The 28,000-nt window shown below is 38.2% G+C and overlaps 1 protein-coding gene and 1 pseudogene across 1 annotated transcript in view; one reads left to right on the plus strand and one right to left on the minus strand.

Moving 5' to 3' along the window:
- Positions 1-11,931: 11,931 nt before the first annotated feature.
- On the minus strand, positions 11,932-13,038 carry LOC106734900 (collagen alpha-1(IX) chain-like; annotated as a pseudogene).
- Positions 13,039-14,131: 1,093 nt separating this feature from the next.
- LOC102483217 (vomeronasal type-2 receptor 116) overlaps positions 14,132-28,000 on the plus strand; it is a 35,505-nt gene continuing 21,636 nt past the window's right edge. Inside the window, exons 1-3 of the mRNA XM_014587950.2 lie at positions 14,132-14,184; positions 23,240-23,531; positions 25,513-26,331. Coding sequence (XP_014443436.2) covers positions 14,132-14,184; positions 23,240-23,531; positions 25,513-26,331 — 1,164 coding nt within the window. The remainder of the gene's footprint in view (positions 14,185-23,239; positions 23,532-25,512; positions 26,332-28,000) is intronic.

Raw genomic sequence — 28,000 nt, forward strand, 5'->3', positions numbered from 1 at the left:
GATTTCTCGCTTTCTGTCTCTATGTCTCTGTCTGTTTGGCGAGCGCACGCGCCCTACAGTGAAAATCTCTCCAAAAAAAAAAAAAAAAAAAAAGCCTGGGTGATGACTAATCAAGAACATGAGAAGAAAAACACAATGACTCAGCAGTAAGTGGCCTGGCATGAAGCTGGAGGAAAAATCAGGTGTCAGAGACTGGAAGAATATGACTGACCAGATGTTGCTATTTTACCTGAAATTCTGAGAAAGTGAAACTATTTTTTTCTTTTTCTTCTTTTACTTTAGGGTGAGTGTGATCTGCTCACAGTAGACAAACAGAAAGAGAAAGTGAGAAAGCACCTTTAGGAGCCTCCCTAGAGGCATGTCTGCACCACAATCCCTTTGCTTTTATTTTCCAAGCTCCCAGGTCCAGGACTCAAACCACAGTCTGTCATGTGGGATATAGTGGCCTTATCCTCCACAACATTTGCTGGATCAGAAAGTAATACATAATATATATTTTTCTTTTTTCTTTCTTTCTTTTTGGGTGTGCGTGGGGGTGTGTGGGTGTGAACAGTGGTGTTGTCCAAAATTTTTTATGTAAAAATGGACAGAATGACCTGTGTGAGCCAAGTGAGTACAAGAATTATACTGAAATGTTTTAATGAAAATTTTATTCCCAGTTGATAAATATGAAAGTCATAATTAAAATGAACTGAAACCAAACAGGGTTTTCATTTATCAAGTACCATGATGTTTTGATTACTATGATTTAATAATGTGTTTTGAAACATAGTGTTTCTCCAGCTTTGATTCCTTTGGCTATTTGGGGTCTTTTGTGGTTTAATTTAATATAAATTTTAAAGGTTTTTTTTTTCCTGTTTGTGTAATGATCATATTGAAATTTTGATAAGGACTGCATTGAGTCTGTACATTATGTTGTGTAGATATGTTAACAAAATTAACTTTCCTAGTCCATGAACATGGATTAGAAATCGATGAACATGGGCTAACTGGAATTCCATTCAATTAAGTCTTTATTTTTTTCATTTTGTAATACCCTTATTTATTTTTTTTTAGATTTAATCACAATTATGTGAAGTGTAAAACATTTCTTTCTTTTCTAGAATGAATAACACGCATATCACTCAAGACAAAGACATTACTATATACATCATCAGCAAATAGTTTTTCATTGTTTTGTCAATTAAACATACTTTTTTTCCCTTTTTCTTCCCCTGTTGTCCTCCCTCCTTGAATTACCCTCTCCTGTATTACACATATCCTGCTATCTCTAGTATCTACCATTGCCCTCCCTACTATTACACCTTTCAAACTTTCAGTTTCTGTCATAGATCACAGACAAGTATATATTGAATTAGGACATACAAAGCCTGTTTTTCATAGTCTGATTTGCTTCACTTAGTGTTAAGTCTTCCATATTTGTCCACTTAATATCAAATGTAAGAGTCTCATTGTTTTTTATGGCTGAGTAGTATTCCATAGAGTACATATGCCACATTTTTAAATATAATCATCTGTTTTTGGACATTTGGGTTGATTCCCTGTCCTAGCAATTTTAAATAATGCTGCAATATACATGGATGTGCAAGTGATTTTCTGACTGAGGGTTTTCCAATCTTTTCAGTAAATACCTAACAGTGGAGTTACTGGTTCATATGGTAGGTTTATTTGTAGGTTTCTAACAAATCTCCATATTGTTTTCCAAAGTCCACTGGAATAATTTATATTCCCACCAACAGGATAGGAAAGTTCCCGTTTACTACAGCCTCACCTGCACCTATCATTATTTATTTTTAAAATTTTAGCCATTCTGATTGGGGTTAAGTGGTATCTCATTGTTTCTTTGTTTTTGTTTTTAATTTTTTGGGGGGGAGGGGAGGTTTTTTGCTATAGGGCGTATGTGCTCGCCAGAAAGACAGAGAGAGACAGAGAGACAAAAAGCGAGAAATCACCCCCGAGGGGTGATGGCAAACCCTTCTCTTCCATTCTCCTCTTGGGATCTTGGGCATGCACGCACACGTGCCTGGTGTGAGTTTAAGCCACCAGGTCCGTTACTCAAACCACAGTCAACTACGTGGGAGTTCAGTGACACAGCCATCACGCTAACTGCTGATCCCCTCATGTGGTTTTGATTTGTATTTCTTTTTATATGCTTTTGGGCCATTTGTATGTCTTCTCCAGAGAATTGTTTGTTCAGTTCATTTTCCCATCTTTTAAGTGGATGGACTTTTTTGTGGGGAAGTTGCTTGAGTTCCCTGTATATTCTGGTTATCAGTCCCTTATCTGGGGTATAACTTGCAAATATACTCTCCCACTCTGAGGTTTGTCTTCTCGCTCTACTTATGATGATTTCTTGCTTTCTGTCTCTCTGTTTCTCTCCATCTTTCTGGTGAGTACAAACATGCCCTATAGCAAAAAAAAAAAAAGTTTCTGCATGGCAAAAGGCACAGTAACTAGTGTGAATCAACAGTCCTCCGAATGGGGAAATTATTTTGTAAACTATGCATCAGATAAGGGACTGATAACCAGAATATGCCAGGAACTCAAGCAGCTGTGCTGAAAAAAGATGATTAACCCTATTCAAAGATGGGAGAATGAGTTGAAAAAAACCACTCTCTAAGGAAGACATATAAATAGCCAAAAGGCATATGAAAAAATCCTCATCATCCCTTATTGTAAGGGAAATGCAGATCAACAAAAATGAGATACTACCTAACCTCAGTCAAAAATAACTAAGATTGAAAAAACAAAAAATGATAAGTGGTAGCAGGAGTGGAGTGAAAGGGGAACTCTCCTACACTGATGGTGGGAATGTAAATTGGCCCAACCACTCTGGAGAACAATTGGGAGATCCCTCAAAGACCTACAAATAGAACTACCATATGATCCATCAATCCCACTTGTTATCTACTCAAAGGACAGAAGAATTCTTACTTGGAAAAGTACTTGCACATTGATGTTTATTGTGGAACTATTCACAATTGCCAAGACATGGAATCAACCCAAATGCCCATGGACAGATGAGTGGATTGAAAAACTGTGGCACATATACTCTGTGGAATACTACTTAGCCATAAAAAACAAGACCCTGACTTTTGACAGAAAGTGGATGAATATGGAAGATTTACTTCTGAGGGAAGCAAGCAAGGCTATGAAGGAGAGACATTGTATGTCTCCACTTAATATATACTGATTGTCTATGGGGCACTCTATGGGGCAAAAAAATGAATGACTAAAGGTATACAAACTAAGTAAATTGTTGTAAATACCAGTTACAATCTGGGAAGAGGGCAGGTGAAGGAGTAGAATCTGAGGTAGGACATTAAAAAAAAAATAGAGAGGTAAGGCATTTATGGAACAAAGAAACATATTATTATCTATTGAAGATAATTTTCTAGTATGGTGAACTAGACTGATAAGAAAGGTACACATGTTGGAATATTCACTTTGTAAGCTAAGTAATGTGATCAAATGTATAAAAGAAATAGAAATAAAAAGGAATAAAAATTTTTTAAAAAGAAAAAGTGTGTCACATATACTCTATGGCATACTACTCAGCCATCAAAAAGCCACAAGAGCCTGACATTTGATAGAAAATGGAATAATATGGAAGATTTACTGCTGAGTGAAGTAAGCCAGGATATGAAAAAGAGACATTGTATGTCTCTATGCAAAATACACTGACTATCTGCACTTGATGGTGGAAACTGAGAGATTAGAAGACATAGAAACATTAGAAATGGTTACAGAAACTGGAGACAATGTGGGAAGAGAGTAGGAGAAGGGAGAGAGTGTAAGAAAAGAAATTGAGGAGGAAAATAGAAAGACAAGACATCTATGGGACATAGATATGGGTTATTATCTGTTGATTATGTTTTTTGTATCTTCAACGGCACTTGTGTGAAGCATATTCATGGTGGGTAAATTCAACTTACAAGCAAAGTGTTGTATAGTGATTAAATGTATAAAATAAAATGAAATAATAAAATAAGAAAAGACAAAGATAAAAATAAATGAAATAGAAAATAAGCAAACTAGGGAACCAGCAGTTAGCGTAATGGCTATGTCGCTGGGCTCCCACGTAGTCAACCGCGGTTCGTGTCCCGGACCCGGTGGCTTAAAACTCATGCCGGGCGCGTGTGCGTGCGTGCCCAAGATCCCGAGAGGAGAATGGAGGAGAAGGGATTGCGGCGTGACCATCCCCCCTGGGGGGTGATTTCTCGCTTTCTGTCTCTATGTCTCTCTCTGTCTGTCTGGCAAGCGCACGCGTCCTACAGGGAAAATCTCTCCCAAAAAAAAAAAAAAAGAAAAAAAGAAAATAAGCAAACTATACAGAAAACAATTGAGAGCAAAAGCTAGTTCTTTGAGAAGATAAACAAGATTAACACACCATCCAACAGACACTTGCTAACCATATTCAACAGCATATAAAAAAAGTTATTCATCATGACCAGGTAGGCTTTATTTCAGGGACACAAAGGTGGTTCAACATTCACAAAACCATAAATGTAAGACACCATACTAATAGAAAGAAAGATCAAAACCGTAAGATCATTTCAATTGATGTGGTAAAAGCATTTGCGAAAATATAACATTCCTTTATGATTGTATACATAAAAGACCCAATAGTATCCCAAAAAATACTTCTTGAAGTAATAAATGCACAGAGTAAAGTGGTGGGATACAAAATTTACTTACAAAAATCTATGGTATTTCTGTATAAAAACAACACGAAGACAGAGACAGAACTGAAGAAAGTAATACCATTTACCATAGCCACAAAAGCTATAAGATACGTAGGAATAAAACTAACCAAGGAAGTCAAAGACTTCTATAAGGAAAACTATGTAAACCTTAAAAAGGAAATTGAAAAAGACACAAAAAAGTGGAAGGACATTCTATGTTCCTTCATCAGCAAAATTAATATAATCAAAATGGCAATTCTACCCAAAATAATCTACATATTTGATGCATTCCCTATAAAATTACAAGAGACACTCTTCACATATCTAGAAAAGGCAATCATAGAATTTGTCTGGAATCATAAAAGATCCCATATTGCCAAAGCAATGCTGCGCAAGAAGAGTGGAGTGGGTGGTGTTACACTCCCTGACCCCAAAATATATTATAAAGCTGTGATCATCAAAACAGCGTGGTATTGGCACAAAAACAGAAAGGAGAACCAATGGAACAGAGTGGAGACCCTAGAAATAACCCCAAAATATACAGCCAAATCATCTTTGACAAAGGGTGCCAGTCAATGCAATGGGAAAAAAGAAAACCTCTTTAGCAAATGGTGCTGGAAAAACTGTATATCCACCTGCAGAAAGATGAATCTGAACCCCTACCTCTCACCATTGACAAAAATCAACTCAAAGAGGACCAAAGATCTAAACCTAAGACCTCAAATTATAAAACTCCTGGTGGAAAATACTGGGGAAACTCTAGGAGACATTGGGGTAGGCAAAGACTTCTTAAGCAAGACCCCCAAAGCACAGGTAATAATCCCCAAAATAGACAGATGGTATTACATCAGATTAAGAAGTTTCTGCACAGCAAAAGACACCGTAATTAGTGTGAATCAACAACTCTCAGAATGGGAGAGAATTTTTGTTAACTGTATCTTAGCTAAGGGACTGGTTACCAGAATACACAGGGAACTCAAGTGGCTTACCTGGAAGAAAATGATTAACCCAATCAAAAGGTGTGAATATGAGCTGAGTAAACAACTCTTTTCTTTGGAGAGGTTTTTGCTATAGGGCATGTGCACTCACCAGACAGACAGAGAGACAGAGAGACAGAAAGCGAGAAATCACTCCCCAGGGGGGACGGCCATGCCGCAATCCTTTCTCCTCCATTCTCCTCTCGGGATCTTGGGCACACACACACACGTGCCCGGCATGAGTTTAAGCCACCGGGTCCGGGACTCAAACCGCGGTCGACTATGTGGGAGTCCAGTGACATAGGCATTACACTAATTGCTGGTCCCCAGTAAACAACTCTTTAAGGAAGATATATGAACAGCCAAAAAGCATACAAGAAAAAAATCCTCAACATCTCTCATCATAAGGGAGATGCCTATCGAACCCACAATGAGATACAACCTCACCCCTGTCAAAACCACAAGATTTAATAAAAATCATAAGTGCTGGAGGGGAATGTTGCAAAACGGGAATACTCCTACATTGTTGGTGGGAATGTAAATTGGTCCATCTACTGTGGAGAACAATATGGAGGTTCCTCAAAGACCTTCAGATGGAACTACCATATGATCCAGCAATTACACTCCTTGGTATCTACCCAAAGGACAGGAGAATGCTCAGTCAGAAAAGCGCTTGCCCAAGTGTATTTATTGCAGCATTATTCACGATTGCTAAGACATTAAACCAACTCCAATATCCACAAACAGATGAATTGATTGAAAAAGTGTGGCACATATACTCCATGGAATACTACTCAGCCATAAAAACAAAACAAAACAAAACAAAACAAAACAAAACAAAACAAGGCCTTGGAATTTGATAGGAAGTGGACAAATATGGAAGATCTGTTGCTGAGTGAAGCAAGTCAGTTTATGAAAGAGAGACATTGTATGTCTCAAGTTAACATACACTGACTCTGCTCTCTATGGTAGAGAAAGAAAGTCTGGAGAACATAAAAGCATTAAAAATCGTCATGGACACTAGAGACAAAGTGAAAGTAAAGTGTGGGAGAGGAAGATTGAAGGAAAGGAAAATTGGGGGAAAAACTAGAGGAGTAAGACATTTGTAGGACACAGACATGGTTTATTATCTGTTGATGAGGATGTGTATAGTATCCTCAACTGGACTGAACTGTGGTGTATATGATGGTGGGTAAAGTCTCTTTAAAATATAAATAATGTATAGCTACTGAATCTGTAAATAGTAAGAAGAAAGGAAAAAATTAAAGAAAAGAAAAAAATTAAAAACTCAGTATTTAAAAAACAATCCAAATTTTTAAAAAGTATAAAGGACTTAAATAGATATCTTTCAAAAAAAAGCACATGAATAGCTATATAAGTGAAGACCAAACATCACTAATCATCAGGAAATGCAAGTGAAAGCAAAAGTGAAATACTACATCACCCTTTTTAGAATAGATATTGTTGAAAAGAGAAAATATAGTAAGTATTAGGTAAGATGAAAATAAAAGGGGGAACCAGCAGTTAGCGTAATGGCTATGTCGCTGGACTCCCACGTAGTCAACTGTGGTTCGTGTCCCGGACCCGGTGGCTTAAAACTCATGCCAAGTGCGTGTGCGTGCGTGCCCAAGATCCCGAGAGGAGAATGGAAGAGAAGGGATTGCAGCGTGACCATCCCCTCGGGGGTGATTTCTCGCTTTCTGTCTCTGTCTCTCTCTGTCTGGCGAGCGCACGCACTCTATAGTGAACGCACCCTATAGCGAAAACCTAAAAAAAAAAAAAAAGAAGAAAAAAAGAAATAGTATCAATGTAAGTCTATCAACAGATGAATGGATAAATCCTGTGATATTTATTTGTCCACAATGTAATTGTATTTGGCCTCATAAAAGAGCAAGAATTGTGTGAAATGCTCCCATAGCGTAGTGATGAAGAGAACCAGACACCATTCCGGGGTAGCTGTCCAGAGGCACTCTGAATGGTCCAGCATTTACATACTGGCATAGGCTTTCCATAATACAGCCTCCAACCAGGCAAAGCAGAACCGAACCTCTGGTAATAGGATTGTTCACCTTTACACTCAGAAGGTTAGAAAAGCACCAAATTCTGCACGTGGTGTACGTCAGTCAGACTTTAAAGGGTTCATGCCATGAGACCTGAAGTTCTTATGAGATTATCTAAAATGATAAAACATGTCAGGAGGGTTGAAGGTGGTGTGTGCTACACATGTCATTGACCAGATCAAGCTTGCTTTTATTGAGGAGCAGAAATTTATTGTGAAAACATTGAAGGCACAAGCACAGAGACAGAAAGCTAAATTTAAACCTGAAGCTTTTGTAGCACATATACACTATGGAATACTACGCAGCCATAAAAACAATGAGATCCTGGTATTTAATAGAAAGGGGACAAAAATGGAAGCTAATACTGCTAGGCAAAGCAAGCCAGACCATGAAAGGGAGGCATGGTATGAAGTGCCTGCACTCTATGGCAGAAACGGAAAGACTGGAAGATATAAAACCGTGGAGAACTACTGCAGACACTAGAGGCAATGAGGTAGAAGGGGGTAAGGGGGAGGATGAGAGGAAGGGAATCAAGGGAGGGGGCAAGCAAAACATTTACGGGACCCCAAAGTAGAAAATAATCTGTTGGTGATAATGTGTATGATAATGTGTTTAACTGAACTAATATATAGTGTATTCTTTCTGGCAATACATTTATTTTGCAAGCTGTAATAACATATAGTGACTGAATGTATAAAACTTAAAAATAATAAAATAAAATAACTTTCAAAAGAAGCTTTTTTGAGCAGTACAAGTATTAAAAGTTAGGACCAGCAGATGCTGTGCTGATTGTTTTGCTGGACTCTCACACAGGCGACTGTGGTTTGAGTACCAGACCCAGTGGCTTAAAACTCACATTGGGCATGTGTGTATGCATGCCCAAAATTCCAAGAGGAGAATGTAGGAGAAGGGATTTGGGTGTGGCCATCCCCCTTCAATATATATATATATATATAGAGAGAGAGAGAGAGAGAGAGAGAGAGAGCGCCAGATACCAGATGCTCCATTGCAGTTTAAATCTCATCCTTAATAGCTTGAAAACATATTAGGCATGTGTGTATGCCAGCCCAAAATCATGGCAGGCTGGAGAAATGGAGAAAAGATAGCAACGTGACCACACTTATTGGGGGGGTGCTTTCCTGACCCTTGTCTCTTTCTCTCTCTCTCTATCTCTCTGTCTCTCTGATAAGCACTCACATTTTGTGGTAATTTTTAAAAGTTGTTACTTTGAACCACATTTTTGAACCTGAAGGATATTGTGCTAATTGAAAAAAATTTAGGCACAGAAAAACAAATACCATATCATCCCATTTATAAGTGGAACATTAAAAAGTCATATTTTGAGAAATAGAGAGTAAAATGATAGTTATCAGAGGCTAAGTGTGGCCAGGTTTGAAAAATGTTAGTCAACATGCATAAAATTTAGTTAAACCGAGGCAGGAGTTTAAGACATCTATCGTACCCCATGTCAGGGAAGTTAATAACATTTTGTATACTTGAAAAAGTAGATATTAAGTGTTCTAACACACAAACTATAACTTGCGAGATAATGTGTATGTTAAATGGCTCAGTTTAGCTATTGCCCACATTTTCCATCTATGATTACATCTTGTAAATCCTAAATATATAAAATTTATACTTAGAAATTAGAAATACAAGTAAATAAATAATATATAAACAAAATTTTATGATAGTTACTTCCCATAAAGACTGGTAGAAGGGAAAAATGACAAGACATAAACGCTGGGTCAAGGACAAATTTCTTCTCAGCTGTCACACATCAAATCATATAATGATGATGACTTGTCACAATTCTCAATGCACAGAGCACAGGGCATCAGGCTGGAGGGTAAGAAGCTTAATTTTGTGGGAAATTGTGGGGGTGGGAACTGATACTCTATTCTTCTCTAGGCTGTGGTCTACCCCTTTACAAATCGTGAGGTCCTTAAGGGTCATCTGATCTGGGGGTGACGCTGAACGTAGTAATGAGGCGCCTTTTGTACATTGCTGAGGAAGCCATCAATAACCGACATCGACCCTTCTCCTCCTTGCTAAGCATCATAAAGATTTATGGCAGTAGATATTTTGTTGATTTTAACACATTTTTCTTTAACCCAGCCAAATGCCTAGGAGCAGACTTTGGACATAACCACTCTCAGACTCTGTTGGGTGCAAAATTACAGAGTTCATTGTCTCAGGATGATGTGGTCCCCAAAGACTTGTTGGGCCATGATGAAATCACAGAGGCCGGGGGAAAATAGTCCAAAATATGTTTTCCCAAAGTGCTTTTTCACCAGAATGCAGGGTGGCAGGTGCAGAGCCCCAGGGCACTGAGGTCCCCAGAGCTCCCGGATGGAAGTGAAGTGAAACAGTGAAAGGGAAGCAGAGTTGCTCAGGTCGCAGTGTCACTAAGGGTGCGTTTCAGTGCCCAGGCTCCCTTGGACATGCCTTTTTTATGCTTCTAGCTGTGCCCTTGTCTGCCATGCCAGTCTGGCATACATTTTGTGCAGCTTGAAGGCATACAGTCGGAGTGCGAGTCCTCTGTGCCCTCCACAGAAGAGTCTCCATGTAGACCTGGTGCAGCCCCATCTTCTCAGCTTAGGACACATATAGGGCTTTGCCGCTGTGTCGGGCAGGCCCTAACATGTCCGTTTCCTTGATCTGTCTCTTGCTACTTCTGCAGTTTTTACAGACAGCATGTATGATGACATTTGAGAGCTGTTTTCAGTACCTAAAGCCAAGTGTCTACAGAAATGGGGACCTGGTACTGGGTGGGATGTTTCCTCTTTATAACTTGAAAGTGGATGAAGCTATACTTAAACTATCTTTTCTGGGGAGGCCAACTCAAGGACTGACAGCTATTTGGTAAGTTCTTGGTTATATGTATATGTAAATATGTGTATAACCATGTAGGAGTATGTTATAGTTTGCATATGCAGCTTTGTGTGGGAGTAATCCCGTTTGAGAATAATAAAAATTAAGCACAGAAATGCATAATAATAAATTCAGCTTGCTGTGCCTTGTTATTCTTTTATTATCTTTCTATTCTTTACTCAATCTCTCTCCATTCATTTCCAGACAGAAGAGAAACCAATGTAGTTTTTACTCTCATTAACCAATATCATTAGCCAATATCATTAGCACTATTTACATATTCAGTCACTAGGGGGCTCAGAACGGGTGAGCACGTGGGAACCTCAGCCCCTCCTAGAGCCAAGACCCATGTAATGAGGCCCACATGCATCTGGAGACATGGCTGTGTGATGCGACGTCAGTGTTAGCATCGCGGGACTAACTCTGGGCATTTACTACTGACAAGGGCATGTCGGAAATGTACCTTGTAGAGGAGGTCATGAGTGTCTGAGACCCACCACCCTGTACAGATCATGTCCTACGAAAATATCAGTCATTCACTCCTCTCAGGCTTGAGACATTTGGGCTTGTGAGCTCGACAATCCCCCCCCACCACCAAAAAAAGAAAGAAAGGTGAGTAAGCCTATTTTTCACAGGTGAATAATGTCCTTCTCTCTGACCTGGATTTCTTCTTTTTAAAAAATTTGCCTGTGGGTGAATGCACAGGCAGAGCAAGACAGAGATACAGAGACAGAGGGAGATAAAACACTCACCAAGGGGTGTGGTCATGCCATAATCCCTTCTCCATTTCTGTATCTTCTTGGGATTTGAAGCATGAACACACATGTGCCTGGCATGTTGTTCAAGCTGCCAGGACTGATATTTCAACCACATTCTTGGCCATGTGGGATCCAGCTCCCTTAACCACCAAGCCACGGGGAGGATCCTCATCTTGATTTCTAACTTTTCCAGAAAAAAATCGCAAATATTGCATTAAATCTGGGCTTTATGCAATTCTCTGGCATGCATCTATAATAATTTAATTACTACAGTTATGCATACTGAGAGGTTTGCCAGCAGAGAGCCTGCTTTCACTGCATCCCCTTTTGGTTTTATTTATTTTTATTATTATTTTTTAAGAAACCATATTTATTTCTTCTTTGGTACAAGCAGATATATTACCTCAAAATCTCAAATAAATAATCTCATCAACAAAACATATAAATGCCAGAGTATTACATTTTCTTCTTTGCTCTCACTAGAAGAACTCAAAATATAAATAGATTTTTGGATACAGTACAAACAGTTCAACAAAAATTCACGCTGAAGATGAAAACCAACATGTGGCATAAGATATTAATTTGGGGTGACAAAGCATGCAACAGGCCCTTTGCTAAATTCTTGCTGACCAGCCTGCATGATGCAAGAGGCTGGCTCACAGAAACCGGAGGGCCAGTAGGTTCCGGGGGGTGGAGGGGGTAGGTACACCAGGAATTCCTGGCACCCCTGGGGGTTCTCACTCTCTGTCCTGCCCATTTCTTCCATAGCTGGCAGGCCCTGGGTCACCTGGAAGACCAGGTGGGTCACCTAGCTTCAGGCAAACCTTTCAGACCTCTTCCTGGAGAGTCACATTCCCCCCTTTTTCTTGTCACCTGTAGGTCCCCTCAAACCAAGAGGACCAGAGAAGCCTTTAATGCCTGGGAGGCCATGAGTTACCCTTTGCCCTGGGAATCATTCTCTCCGGGTGGTTCTGGGGGCCCAGGAGGATCAGACCTGCCAGGGAGGTCAGAAGTACCAGTGTCTGGATGCTTGAGACTAGCAGCCATCTAAGCAAAATGCTCTTGCAAGATTCTCATGCACACCTACTTAATGTGCTGATCTGTCAGTGCTCTACCTGGAGGACCCTGATACCAGGCAGGCCTGTGGCCCCCTGTTCTCCCTGCATGCCTCAGGGTACAGGCTGTCCTCTCTGTCCTTGCTCTCCAGGAAGCCCCCAACTTCCTAGGCCCTCAAGTCAGGCTCCCCAGAGTTACCCATAGACTCCTTTGGGCCTGCTTCCTCCTGCTTCACCTTCACCAGAGGCACCTCGTTCATGCTTTCGACCAGGTTCACCAACTATACCCTAATCACCTGTCTAGGAAGCCCAGAAGGTGAAGGCAAGCCAGGAAGACTGGGGCTACCATGAGAACCCATTTTACCTGGTAGGCCTGGGGATCCTACTGGCACTGTTTCTCCTCTACTACCAGGAAAGCCCCAATGTTCTTGAGGTCCCACCTCTCCTGGAGGCCCCTGTTGGCCAGGTTTGCCTGAATTCACCATGTCACCAGGCTTTCCTGGAGCACCTGTGTTACCCTTTGCACCAGGCATTCCAGGTACACGTGGTAACTCCTGGTTATCCTGCATCACTAGGAAACCCTTCTTTCCCTGGTTCATCCTGGATTCTGAGAATTTCACGTATCCCATCATCCCATCACGGCCATTCACACCTGGCAAGCTCTGAAGACATACAAGGAAACACACTGTCCCTTAGACATGGTCACATTCTTCTTCCCTTCATTATTTTCTTAAGTTTTATTACAAGTCAATAGTCACTTAGCTCTCCCCAGGTCAGAATACACCATGTCCTTAGACATGGTCACATTCTTCTTCCCTTCATTATTTTCTTAAGTTTTATTACAAGTCAATAGTCACTTGAAAAACGTGTTAGCTCTCCCCAGGTGGGAACACACCATGTCTCCTTTCCTTTTGTGGGTTTTAGCAGTGGAGCATATTTGTACAACATTCACTCTATTGATATGCCTGTGGCCTCAGAAAAGGTTTAGGCTATATGCATTTTTTTCCCAAGGGTGTTTCTATTCTTAGCAATTTAGCTTGGGATCGTTTAAAACTCATTTCCGCAGGTGTTATTGCACTAGAAAGAGGCAACAGTGATTCCTGATCTCTGTGTAGAATTTAAAGCTTTGTTCTGCATGAGGATCTCTGTTTGCTCGATATTTGTTGTTTCTAGTATTTCCTCTCTCTCTCTCTCTTCTCATTAGCCAAAATACATATACATGTTATGGCATGTGCTATTTCTTACTTGGTCACGTCACAGACGTGATTTTGATTTTCTCTACCTAGTGCTAGTGTGGCAGAAAGCGATTTTAAATGGCTAAAATTACCTCTGATCTCAGGTACTTTGTGTAGAAAGTAGGAACATGGTTTGCCCATGAGGTCGGAAAAAAGACACATCAGGTGCTATTTAAATGTTCCAGATCACAGGGAAAATAAATGTTTCCATCATGACTTCTGGACATGAGTAGAAACAAGATGACATTTGTGATACATTAAGTTATAGAAGAAAGAAAATAAATGTTTCCATCATGACTTCTGGACGTAAGTAGAAACAAGATGACATTTGCGATACATCAAGTTATAGAAGAAATCATGAAGATTAATGTAAGCATGTTAAATAGTGTTAATAATTGAGTATTGTGAATTTTTTAAAAATTTACTATTATTATTTATACATTCAATTGCTATACATCATTTAGATTGTAAAGAGACTTTACCCAGCATGATATACACCTCAGTCCAACCAGTTGAGTACATTATACACACCATCAACAGGTAATAAACCATATCTGCCACTTTCTCCTGCCTCTTCTGCAGATCATTGTCTCCCTTCTCTTCCATCTCTGTTAGCTTTGTCACTGTGAGTATTTTAAATTCTTTATCAGGCATTTCCATGCATTTCATTGTACTGTCTGAGGATGAAGAGGAATTATTAGTTTTTCTTGGAGGAGAGGTAGTTTCTTGCTTTCCCATATTTCATGTGACTCTGCAATGATTTCTAGTCATCTGATGGATGGTGCATTTCTTCCTAATTCTTGAAGTTCAATCTGGGTGTTCAGAAGTGAGCAGGAGGAGAAGATCTGAAATCTCTCTTCTGTTCTGTTTTTCACTCTTTGTGCATCAGAAACCAAGGAATATTCAGACTCTAATTGTATTCAGATGTTTGAATTTCATTCAGTTGGACCTGTCTAGACACTTAGTGCATAGAGGTCACTAGAAATGAATCTAGGGAGGGACCAGCAGTTAGCATAATGGCTATGTTGCTGGACTCTCACATAGTCGACTGTGGTTCAAGTCCTCGACCAGGCAGCTTAAACTCATGCCGGGCACTTGTGTGTTTGTGACCAAGATCCCAAGAGGAGAATGGAGGAGAAGGGATTGCGGTGTGGCCATCCTCCCTGGGGGGTGATTTCTCGCTTTCTGTCTCTGTGTCTCTCTCAGTCTTTCTGGCAAGTGCACGCCCAACTGAACCCCGCCCAGACAAAAAACCCCTCAAAAAAAAAAAAAAAAAGAAGAAGAAAAAGAAATAAATCTAGAGAGGCAAGCCTCAGCAGAAAAATCTTCATTTTTGGTCAAGGAAAGCAATATTTCACAGCTCAATTTTGGTATCCATCTCCCAGACTTTTTCAATCCATTCATCTGTTTGTGGACATTTGGATTGGTTCCATGTCTTAGCAATCATAAATAATACTGCAATAAATGTAGATGTGCAAGCACTTTTCTGGCTGAGTGTTCTCCTGATGTTTTTTTTTTTTTTTTGGATAGATACCCAGGAGTGGAATTGCTGTATCATATGGTAGTTCTATTTGTAGCTCTTTGAGGAAACTCCATATTGTTTTCCACAGTGGTTGGACCAATTTACATTCCCATCAACAATGTAGGAGAGACTTTCCCTTTTACCATATACCTGCCAGCATTCCTTTTTTTTTTTTTTTTTATCTTCTCCATTTTGACTGGAGTCAGGTCAGGTGGTATCTCATTGTGGTTTTGATCTGCATCTCTCTTATGATGAGAGATGTTGGCATTTTTTTCATATGCTTTTTCACTGTTTATATGGCTTCCTTAGAGAGTTGTTTATTCAGCTCATTTTCCAATCTTTTAGTTGGGTTAATCATTTTCTTTCAGGTATGCCACTCGATTTCCTTGTGTATTCTGGTTATCTAAGGCACAGTTTACAAAAATTTTCTCTCATTCCAAGGGGTGTTGATTCACACTACTGTGTCCTTTGCTATGCAGAAACTTCTTAATCTGATATAATCCCACTTGTCTATTTTAGGGATTATTGCCTCTGCTTTGGGGGTCTTTCTTAAGAAGTCTCTGCCTAACCCAATGTCTCCCAGAATTTCTCATGTTTTCACCGTAATTTTATAGTTTGAAATCTTATGGTTAGGTCTTTGAACCACTTTGAGTTGATTTTTGTTAATGGTGACAGATAGGGGTTCAGATTCATCTTTTGGTAGGTGGATACCCAGTTTTTCCAACACCATTTGCTAAATATGTTTTCCTTTTCCCACTGGATTGACTGGTGCCCTTTGTCGAAGGTCAGTTGGCAGTATGTTTTTGGGTTTATTTCTATGGTCTCTATTCCATTTGTTCTTATGTCTGTTTTTGTGCAAATATCATGTTGTTTTGATTATCATAAGTTTGTAATATATCTTGGGGTCAGAAAGTGACCATTCTTTTTGTGTAGGATTGCTTTGGCAGTATGGGGTCTTTTATGGTTCCAGATGAATTATTTTTTCATATATTTTTTAAATAATTACTTTTTAAATTTTACTTTATTTACTTATTTTAATTTGACCAGAGAGGGACAGAGAGAGAGAGAGAGAATGAGAAAGTAAACCACCAGGTCCAGGATTTGAACTGTGGTTGTCATGTGGGAGTCCAACACACTTAACCACCACGCCGCCTGCTGCCATCTTTAGATGGATTCTATAATTGTCTCTTCTAAATGCGTGAAGAATGTCTCTCGTAATTTTATAGGGATTGCATTAAATATATAGGTTAAATGTGTAGGATTTTTTTAGTTGTGGTAAATGAGATTCATTTTTTTTAGTTCTGCCTTTGTCTGCTTTTGTTTGTATATAGAAATGCTATAGATTTTTGTAAGTTAGTTTTGTATCCTGACACTTTACTATATGCATTTATTACTTTAATAAGCTTTGTCATAGATACTTTTGTGTCTTCTATGTCATCTGCATTGTCATCTGCAAACAGATATAATTTCAACTCTTCTCCCCCTATTGTAATGCCTTATATTTCATTCTCTTGTCTGCTTACATTGGCTAGGACTTCCAGTCCTATATTGAATAGTAGGGCAGCCTTGTCTTGTACCCGTTCCATATAATGATAGCTATAGGTTTTTCATTGATGGCTTTTATTATGTTGAGAAGCGATCCTTCTATGCCAAGTTTACTTTGTTTTAGTCATGAAGGAATGTTGTATTTTGTCAAATGGTTTTTCTGTATTGATTGAAATTATCATACGGTTTTTAACTTTCTTTCTGTTAATATGGTGTATTACATATATGGTTTTGCATATGTTGGACAACGCTTGCATCCCTGGAATAAAGCCTACCTGGCTGTGATGAATATTCTTTTTTTATATGCTGTTGGATGAGGTTTGAAAGTATCTTGTTCCGAATTTTTGCATCTATATTCATTAGAGATATAGGCCTGTGGTTTCCTTTTTTTTTGTTGTATTCTTACCCATTTTGGGAATAAGGGTGATGGACACTTCAAAGAATGAATTTGGAAGGGTTCCTTCTTTGTGGATCTCTGGAAATACTTTGAGTAGAATTCAGAAATGAAGTCATCAGGACTTAGATTTCTTTGTTAGGAGATTATTTATTACTGATTCAATCTCATTGCTTGTTACGGGTCTATTCAGGCTTTCTATGTCTCCCTGAGTCAATCTTGGTAGATTATATGTGTCCAGAAATTTGTCCATCTCACCCAGGTTTTTTGTTTGTTGGTGTATAGGTGCTCATAGCAACCTCTAATGATATTTTGTATTTTTATTATGTTGTAATATTGCCTGTTTCATTGCAAATTTTATTTATATGGTCCTTTCTCTCTTCTTCTTAATTAGTCTAGGTAATGGTGTGTCAATATATCAGAAATAAATAAAATAGAAAATAAATGAACTGTAAGAAAATAAAGGAAATCAAAAGCTAATTCTTTGAAAAGATAAAGAAGATTGAGTATTGTGAATTTTAATATTACTAAAATTTTTTGTAGTCTTCTCTTCCCAGGAAATATTAAATATTTGTTTACATCAATTTAATCAGTCCACATTCTATTTAAAAATCCTAAAGCTACTTTATGCTTCATAAATGTGTAGATCTCTTTTTCCCACCCACTCCCTACTTCCCACCATCCTCCCACATTGTCTCTGGTATCCACATTTGCTTTTCTTTTTTTTCTTCTTTCTTTCTTTTTTTTTTTTTTTTTTGGAAAAACCAGACCACTTTAATGTATTTGTAAAATTTAATAAGTAATTTTTTGATGACTGCAACATGTAAGACTGGCTATATTCAGAAACATCACAATCATGGTGGTTCTCCAGATTGGTGTATCATCTTAAAAAATCACAAGGAATTACTTGTATGCAACTGCTATCAAATCAATAAGACAGCATTTATGCATCCATCATTTTCAGCATTGTTGGCAACTTGCTCATATTTTCCCCAAACAGCCTTGCCTCCTTGTGTCATAAGGCCCAACTTGCTCATGTTCATCTCAATGACAGTACCTTTGGTGATAACACTCAAAGTTGTATATAATGGGGATGAAGGAGTCTTCTTTACACAAAGTACTGGCAGGCAAAAGGTGGCTTTCAGTTCAGTATGTGTTACATGGGCCTTCTTAAAATGTAAGCCCACTGACCCAATGAATCTTTCACATTTAGGTGTTTTTTTCTAGTAAAACCATCTCCAACAAAGCAGGCTTTTGTAACCAGCCTCTTCCATGCCTTCTTTCTCTTTCCTGTTTGAATAACTTTTAATATTTTTGTTTCTCCAGGGCTCGAACTTTGGGTAGAGGGACTTCCCATTTTTCTGCTTTCTCTTTCTAGTTTTGTTTAATCATATTAGAAAGTACTTAAGCCCAGGACTCTCCTCTGTCCAACAGATAGTCAGGTACTGCTCCTTGTGGAGTCTTTTTATCATTCTTTTGTTTGATGTTCCTCTTTTCATGCATCTTGATAGACTTTTTCATTTGTATTTTCTCAGCATGGTGTTTTTTTATTTAATTAATTAATTTTTTTTTTGAGAAGTTTTTGTTATAGGGCGCATGTGCTCACCAGAAGACCGAGAGAGACAGAGAGATAGAAAGCAAGAAATCACCCCCAGGGTGGATGGCCATGCCGCAATCCCTTCTCCTCTATTACCGTCTCAGGATCCTGGGCACACACACACGTGCTCCCGGTGTGAGTTTAAGCCACCGAGTCCAGGATTCGAACCATGCCTTAGCAATTGTGAGTAATATTGCAATAAACATGGATGTGTAAGCATTTTTTTCTTCTACTGAGTGTATTCCTATCCTTTGGGTAGACATCAAGTGGAATTCCTGGATCATGTGGCAGTTCTATTTGTAGATCCTTGAAGAACCTGCATATTGTTCTTCACCAACAATGTAGGAGAGTTTTCTTTTTACCATAGCCTTGCCAATACTTATCATCCTTTATTTTTTTAATCTTAGTCATTCTGTCTGGGGTTAGTAGTATCTCATTATGGTTTTGTCCTGCATCTTTCTTATGAGAAGGGATGTTGTGCATTTTTCTTATACTTTTTGGCTGTTTATATGTCTTCCTTGGAGAGTTGTCTGTGCAGCTCATTATCCCATCTTTTAATTGGATTGATTACTGTTTTTCTGTGGGTAAGCTGCTTTAGCTTCCTGTATATTTTGGTTATAAGCCACTTAGCTAAGGGAGAGTTTGCAAATATATTCCCTCATTCCAAGGATTGTCTTTTCACTCTAATTATTGTTTCTTTTATTGTGCAGCTATATATAATTTTTAAATGTATAAAAAATCATGAATGGGGGCCAGCAGCAGGTGATGTGGTTTTTAAAATCGTGAACTCCCACATGGTCGACCACAGTTTGAGTTCCAGACTTGATGGCTTGCTTTCACACTTTACCTCTCTCTCTCATTTTCTTTTTTTTTTTTTTCAGTGTAGCCTTTTATTATTTTTTTCTAGGTTCATCCACATTGCCTCAAATGGCAGCATTTTATCCTTTTTTAAATGGCTGAATAATATTCTGTTGTATATATTTATAACACATTTAAAAAATCTATTTATTAGTTTTTGAGCACTTTGGTTGATTTCATATTTTAGCTGTTGTGAATAGTGCTGCAGTCAGCAGAGGAGTACAATCTCTTCACTATTTTCTTTCTCTTAGGTCTATATTGACTAATGGGATTACTGAATCACAAAGTAGTTTTATTTTTAATTGCTTGAGGAAACTGCATATATATATATATCACAAAGTAGTTTTATTTTTAATTGCTTGAAGAAACAGAATATATATATATTTTTTTTTAACTTACTAATATTTTATTTAGGATTTTTGCATCTATGTTAAGGATTAATTATCTTTTAATTATCCTTTCTTGTGATACCTTTATCTGGCTTTGGTATCCAACTTTTTAATTATTATTTTTTTGTTTTTCCTTTTTTCTTCCTTTCTTCCTTTCTTTCTTCTTCCTTCCTTCCTTCCTTCCTTCCTTCCTTTCTTCCTTCCTTCCTTCCTTTCTTTCTTTCTTTCTTTCTTTCTTTCTTTCTTTCTTTCTTTCTTTCTTTCTTTCTTTCTTTCTTTCTTTCTCCTTCCTCCCTTCCTTCCTTCCTTCCTTCCTTCCTTCCTTCCTTCCTTCCTTCCTTCTTCTTTCTTCTTTCTTTTTCTTTCTTTCTCTCTCTCTTTCTTTCATACATTCAATCACTATGCGTCACTTAGCTTGTAAACTAGATTTACCCATCGTGATTTGTTAAATACCTACACTGAAATCTGACTCAACTCCATATCACTGCTGGCTAGCCATTATATCTGTCAGCAGGACCAACATGCCCCTCCTGTCTGCCACCTGTAGTCTTAAGACAAGTTTTCTTAGAAAAGGGAAAGACTTAGAACCTTGGAAACCAGATCTACCTTTGACAGCTTAAAAATGAATTACATTCAGGTTTTTCATTGTTGTTGTTTTTTTTAAGTTTTATATATATTTGTGTGTGTGTATATATGTATACATGCATACATTACACATATATATTTATTTATATATATTTATACCTATGTCTGACCCTCTGCCCTTTCCCACCCTCTTATCACACTATCTCTGGTGTCTATAGCTGTCCTCCATTCCTTTTCCCCCACATTTTATTGATCACACAATTTTTAAAATAATCTAACTACTGTCAGTAGCAAATTCACCTGGTAATTTCATGAAAAGTAGGTATGAATTGGTAAGGAAATTTGCTTAAAACTTAAAGTCTGGAAACAGGTTAGTATTCTGTTCAAATAGTAGATACATGAACCTATTGACAGCTTAAGACAGGACAAAAACTCTTAAAACCAAACAACAAAGCCTAGAAGAAAAGTAGCAGTATTTTAGTCAAAAGTCACAGAATGCTTTTTCACCAGTTCAGTCTCATGTACTTAATCTATCTTCTGTTGTGGTTCAATCTTCCTGATTGAATTCTGGGATATAATATTCAACTCCAAACTTGTCTCTACAATTAAGTTGGCCATTTTCTTAGTTTTTGAACTCTTATTTCTGTGTGCTTGCATTTAATTTTCCTGACATAGCACTCCCTTGAGAACTTTTTGGAGGTCTGCTCTGGTGCTGGTAAATTCTTTCAGGTTTTGTTTATCTGAGAATATTCTTTTCTTTTCTTCCCATATGAAGGATAATCTTGCTGGGTACAGTATTCTTGGTTGAAATTGCTCTTCCCTTAACACTTTAAATATATTTTCCCATTCTTTTCTTGGTCGCAGTGTTTCCGATGAGAGGTCTGCTGTTAGTCTGATGGGATATCCTTTGTAGGGAACTTGCCGTTTCTCTCTTGCCAATCTTGGTATCTTGTCTTTGTCTGTGGTTTTGGTCAATCTGGCTATAATGTGTCTTGGAGAAGATCTTCTTCAGTTGATTTTATTTGGGGTCCTTTGTACTTCTTGGGACTGGATCTTTGAGTGCCTTTCTAGGTTTGGAAAGTTTTCTTGCAGGATTTCATGGAATAGATTATCAATGCCCTTATGAGTCTCTTTGCCTTCTGGGATGCCAATTATCTAGATGTTTGGACGTTTGATGGTATCTAGTATTTCTATTTCTATTTCTATTCTCAAATTTTTGGGCAATTTTCTCAGTCTTCATGGTGAATTTTTCTAGGCCAGTGATTCTATCTTCTATATCTGAGATTCTATTTTCTGTATGATCTAGTCTGATTTTAATACTTTCAAGGGAGATTTTGACTTTCTTTATTATAGCCTTCATCTATAACAGGTCCATTTGATTCTTTTTTAAAGTGTGTAATTCCTCTTTTAGATCTTGCAAGAATTTCCTCACCTCCTGGAACTCATCAGCTCCTTTTTCCTTTCCCTTCTGCAGTTCATTGTCTCTCTTCCATCTCATTTATCTTTGCCATTATGAATGTTCTAAATTCTTTATCAGACATTTCCATGATTTCCATTGAACTGTCTGTGGATGAAGAGGAGTTATTCTTTTCCCTTAGAGGAGAGATATTTTCTTGCTTTCTCATATTTCTTGTGGCCCTGTGGTCATCTGATGGATGGTGTGGTTTTCCCAAACTTGAAGTTCAATGAGCATCAAGGAGCATGCAGACAAGGAAACAGAGAGAGAGAAAAACAACAGAAACAAAAGCAAACAAGAAACAGAGAAAAAGAGAATTAAAGAAAACTAAAAAAGAAACTAAAAAAATATTTTTTTATTTAAAAAACAAAAAATCAGAAAACTGTGCAGTGTGCAAATGTGCCATGTGAAATCACTAGTTTTCAGGAGCCATGAAGGTGTCTTCCTAAGGCCTGCTACTTTGCCTCTACTGGGTTGGGAGAAGGAGAGGGAATTATTAACAAGATAAAGGGAAAGGAGTGGCTGACAGCCAAGAAAATGCTTTACCTTAAAAAACTTTAGAAAGGAAAAAATTACAAAAACATGAGAAGACAGAGACAGAGGTTGAAAGAGACAGAGACACAGACAGAGGCAGAGATAGAGAGAAGGCTTGATGAAGCTCCTACCACTTGAGTCTGTGGACTAGAGGCTGAATTATCAGTAGAAAAATCTTCATTTCTTTTTTTCCTGAAATCACTCGTTCTCAGGTGCCATGAAGGTGTCCTCTCTTTCACTTTCTGTCTCTGGTGAGCACACATATCCTATAGCAAATTGAAAAAATAATTTTTATAATAAATCAAATTAGATAAATAATATTTAACAAAAATATTTTTAAATGGTGAATGTGTGCCTTCCTTATCTACATCCCTACAAAAAATTTTACTGTCTTCATACATTAATGATCTTCCCTTAAAATCAGCTCTGTTCAGATGAAAGCATTACTATTCAGCTAAATGAGATATCATCCCACACATAATACTCGCAAGACCTCTTATTGCTACTTGCACACTATTTGTTTAAACAGAGAAAATAATTCACCTGAAAGTTTTTCAGAACTTTGGAAACCTTATACACATCAGCTCCATATAGCAGGGGAGGAACATCTTATTTTAACAGTCGAATTCTAACCCTTTGTGTCTCTTGGCGTGGTTGAGTTTACCCTGAGTTATAGGACTTAACCATATTTCCTATTGCTGTTCCTTCTGTTTAGGTGGCAATGGAACAACTATCAATATTTATTGGCTTTCCTCTTTGCCATTGAGGAGATCAACAAGAGCCCCAATCTGCTTCCCAATCTTTCTCTGGGATATGATCTCTATAATGCAATTCCCAGTTACCAAAGGACCTTGGAGAGTGCTCTGTTTTTGCTCTCTGCAGGGAATCAGACCCTGCCCAACTACAACTGCCAGTCACAGAAACAATCTCTTGCCATCATTGCAGGAAATGTACCAACATTTTCAGCCCAAATTGGAACTCTTTTGGAGCTCTATAAAAACCCACAGGTAAGTGCGTTTTCAGTTCTGGAGAATGATATTTGGATCTATCTTAATGCAATTCTCTCACATCTGAGCAAAGAAAATATGAAAGCTGGCTTTATATATCCCTTCAGAATTATAAGCAAATCACAGGGAATTTTGAGTCAGGAAATTATTAGCAGTACAAGAATAAGAAAGAAAGAGAAAGAGCAGTGGAATCTGTGAGGCTCTACCCAGATTTCTGTCCATGGCCACTGTATCCAATATCTATTACTGAGAATATTGACTGCTGACAACTCAAAAATGTGTGCCTCCCGGAAAATGCTTGAAGCACAAAGATCTATCCCATCTCTCTCTTTTTTATAAATTTGTATTTATTTATTTTAATTTCTCCAGAGGGACAGAGTGAGAGAGAGTGAGAGGAATGGAAAATGAGAAAGCAAGCCATCAGATCCAGGACTCAAACTGTGGTTGACCATGTGGGAGTTCAGTGCCCTTAACCACCATGCCACATGCTGGCCCCAAGATCTATCCCATCTTAGAAGACCTTAACAGAGAGGCATTCAGAGGAGAATGACAATTATACGTAAAGGTATAAAGACCCTTGCAACTGGTTGTCATTTAGTATAAATGTGAAGGGACATTCCAGCTTTGAGGATCTCCCGATTTGGGTATGGCTCAGTTACCTCAGTTGTCATTTACCAGCTCCCTTGTCCACATGCGCACCCATGCAGACAGATGTCTTGAAAGAACTACTTACTCTCCACATTATAACTATCCACTACAGAGATTCTTTCCAAGGAAACTAACACAAGCAACATTCAAGAGACATTACTGGAAATACCAATAGCATTAGCTTAATAATTATGTTCTGGAAAAATAATTTAAAAAAGAGAGAGTAAGTGTTTGTATTCTAAAAGATAACATAGGTTATATTCTGGTAATAAGTCGAGTCAGCAGTACCAAAAGATCAGTAAAATAAAGATGATTTTTTTCTGAGTTTACATTCAACATTGGGTGCTAGGGAAGAGATCCTTTGGTCCACAAGTCACATGGGCCCAGGAGGACAGAATCACTAACTTTGTTGTAGCACTGTCTTAATAAAGCTTATACCTTTTGCAATTCCCTTGTAGACAATGAAGAATGTATTGAACATTACACTTTTTTCTGTCATGCTTTGGTCTGGGAGTGATACCATTGATCTGGATGAGTCATTTCCTATCCTAAAAGTAGAGGGACTGGGAAAAAACATTCTTCTAATGACCAGAATGAGAGAATTGTGTCTTCTCTACAGCTGAATGTCTATTCATCTAATATTCCATTCTGTTTGTCTTTTTCTTTTATTAGAGAGAGCTTTTTGCTATAGGTTGCATGTGCTCGTTAAAGAGACAGTGATACAGAAAGCAAAAAATCACCTCCCACGGAAGATGGCCATGCCCCAACCCCCTGTCCTCCATTATCCTCTCAGTACTTGAGGCACACACACACACACACACACACACACACACACACCTGGTGTGAGTTTTAAACAGCCTGGGCTGGGCTTTGAACCACAGTTGACTATGTGAGAATCCAGCAATGTAACCATTAAACCACCTGCCGGTCCCCCTTCTGTGTTTTTAGCAGTAAAGAATTATCTATCCTCGTTGATAATGGGATCAACAGATGGCATAATTGTTACATCACTGGGCTCCCACATAGTTGATCGTGGCGTGAGTCCTGGACCCAGCGACTTAAAATTCACATCTTGCACCTGTACATGGGTGCCCCCAAATCCTGACAGAATAGAGGAGAGGGAATTGTGCTGTGGCCATCCACCCTGGGGGGTGATTTATCACTTTCCGGCTCTCTGTCTCTCTGAGGAGTGCATGCACCCAATAACAAAAATCATTCTCTCAAAACAAAACAAAACAAAACAAAACCACAAAGAATTATCTATCCTCTGTTTAAAGAGGACAACATAATTCCACTAAAGACAGAATCAGGCTATTTGTTTGTTTTTATTCAGGTCACATATGGTCCTTTTGATCCCATCCTAAATGATAAAGACCAGTTTCCATCAGTTTATCAGATGGCCACCAAAGACAGCTCTTTGGCACACGGGATCATTGGGTTATTGCTGCATTTTGGCTGGACGTGGGTGGCACTCTATGTATCCAGTGATATGCATGGGGAGCAGTTCCTTCACGATCTAAACACAAAGATGACAGAAAAGGACATCTGCGTGGCCTTTGCAGAAAGACTCCCTCCCACAGTAGGTAGCTATACAGCACGTGATTTTACTTTTTTGACTAGGATCAGAATTTCATCTGCAAATGTGTATATAATACTTGGTGATGAAGGGAGTGTTTGGAGCCTGGGAATAGTAAAGGAATTCTATTTAATCTTGGGAAAGGTGTGGATCATGAGAAATCTCCATCCATATCAGTGGGACGGTATTTTGGCTACCATGTTTAACATGCCATACTTTTTCCATGGAAGCCTCTTATTTTCAAACCAGAAAAGGAAAATCTCTGGTTTCAAACAATTTCTAAAGACAGTCAACCCTTCCCAATATCCAGAAGACTTTTACTTAACTAAAGTCTGGATTTCATTTTTTAATTGCTCACTTGCTGGATCACTATGTGGGAAACTTCGAGAATGCCCACCAAATTCTTCTTTAGAGTTGATGCCATCTTATATGGACCTTATGACTGTGTCTGACTCCAGCTATTTTATCTATAATGCTGTGTATGTGGTGGCCCAAGTTCTTCATAAGATGCTTTTGCAGAAAATAGAAATGAGATCTCCAGGAGATGCAGACCAGCCTATTCTTCTTCCCTGGCAGGTAAACATCCTCCATAACTGGGACATGAATTGAGCACCTAATAACATTTGGAGGTATTTTATTTTGTTTTGTTTTATTGCTAGAGACTGTGTGCACTCACTGGAGCAAAAGAGAGAGAGAGAGAAAGAGAGAGAGAGAGAGAGAGAGAAAGCACCCCCCATGGGGGGTGGTCATGCCACAATCCTTTGTCCTCCATTTCTATTTTCAGGATTTGGGGCACACATGTTCAGTGTGTTTCTCAAGCTGCCAGGTCTGGGACTTGTTCTACACAGTTGGTCATGTGGGATCAAGCTGCCTTAACCAGCACACCATCAAATGAAACTGGAGGTATTTTCTTAAGATACATCATGACTTATTTTCATCTCAAAATCACCAGGCAAAATATGTGTACTTATACACTAGGTATAAGTGTATATATATATATATATATAATTGTTATACTATTTAGAGAGTTTTGCCACTGGGGACTTAGGTTTTTAGTTATTTGGGCAGGCTCCATGGCCTGGTGGTTGGGGTAGCCAAATTCCACATGACCACCCACATAGTTTGAGTCCCAGACTCAGCACCTTGAGAAACACTCTGGACACTCATGCATGTGTGTCTAAAATCTCAACAGAATTAAGAAATGGAGGAGAAAGGATTGTGGCATGACCATTCTTCAGGCAGTTCCTCTATTCCTCTGTCTTTCTCTCTATCTCTCTGCCTTTCTCTGGTTAAGTGCAGACACACTTATGGCAAGTTTTAAAATACTTTCTAATATATAGTGAAATCATGTAAAATATCCAAGAAAAGAGCCATGATGAAAAACATTGATAAAAAATTGGTCAAATGTATGTGAGTTTTCAAAAAATGTGTCCTATGTTGTATATTGACACAATGACTAGAACTGAACATATCTATACATTTCCTTTACAGCAATGTATACATTGTGGACCAAATGCTGCTATGTAATACTTATGGTGGGAACAAAATTGAGTTCTATATAATATCCTAAAATGGGTCATGGAAAGAATTTGCTTTCAAAATTAACTATGCTTACAATATATGTAGAAATCATGAGAAGAAGACCTGTGATCCCATTTTAAAATATGAAACCACTTATGATGTATATACACTCAGACTATCCCACCTCATTTATAAATGATTTTATAAACTAAATATATTTAAATCAATATATTATGTATAAGATATCTTCATGGGAAGGGGACAAAAATGAAAAGGGGTCAAATTTGTTGAGTAAAACAAGTAAATGTAATATACATTCGTGGAAAATTAACATCAGGAAATTTAGCTTTTATCATATAATTTCTTTTTTATTTCAAGAGAGTATGTTTTTAATTTATTTTTGATTTGCTCAACTATCCTGATATTCCATTCCTTTTTTATTTTATGTTAAATTATTTTTATTTTAATTTACATTTAATCATATGTATCTTTACAGTGTACATTTCTTTTACTAGCACCGATACCATGCATATCAGTCAAGACAAAGACATTACTATATACATTGCTATCAGCAAATAGCTTTTCATTTTTTCAATTAAATGTACTTTTCCCCTCCCCCTTTCCCCTCTCTTTATATTACCTACCCCTGTATTACTGCTATCATTACGATTCTGTTATCTACGGTTGCCTTCCCTGCTACTATACCTTCCAAATTTTCAGTTTC

The sequence above is a fragment of the Tupaia chinensis genome, unplaced genomic scaffold (assembly GCF_000334495.1).
Source record: "Tupaia chinensis unplaced genomic scaffold, TupChi_1.0 Scaffold000249_1, whole genome shotgun sequence".
Lineage (NCBI taxonomy): Eukaryota > Metazoa > Chordata > Mammalia > Scandentia > Tupaiidae > Tupaia > Tupaia belangeri.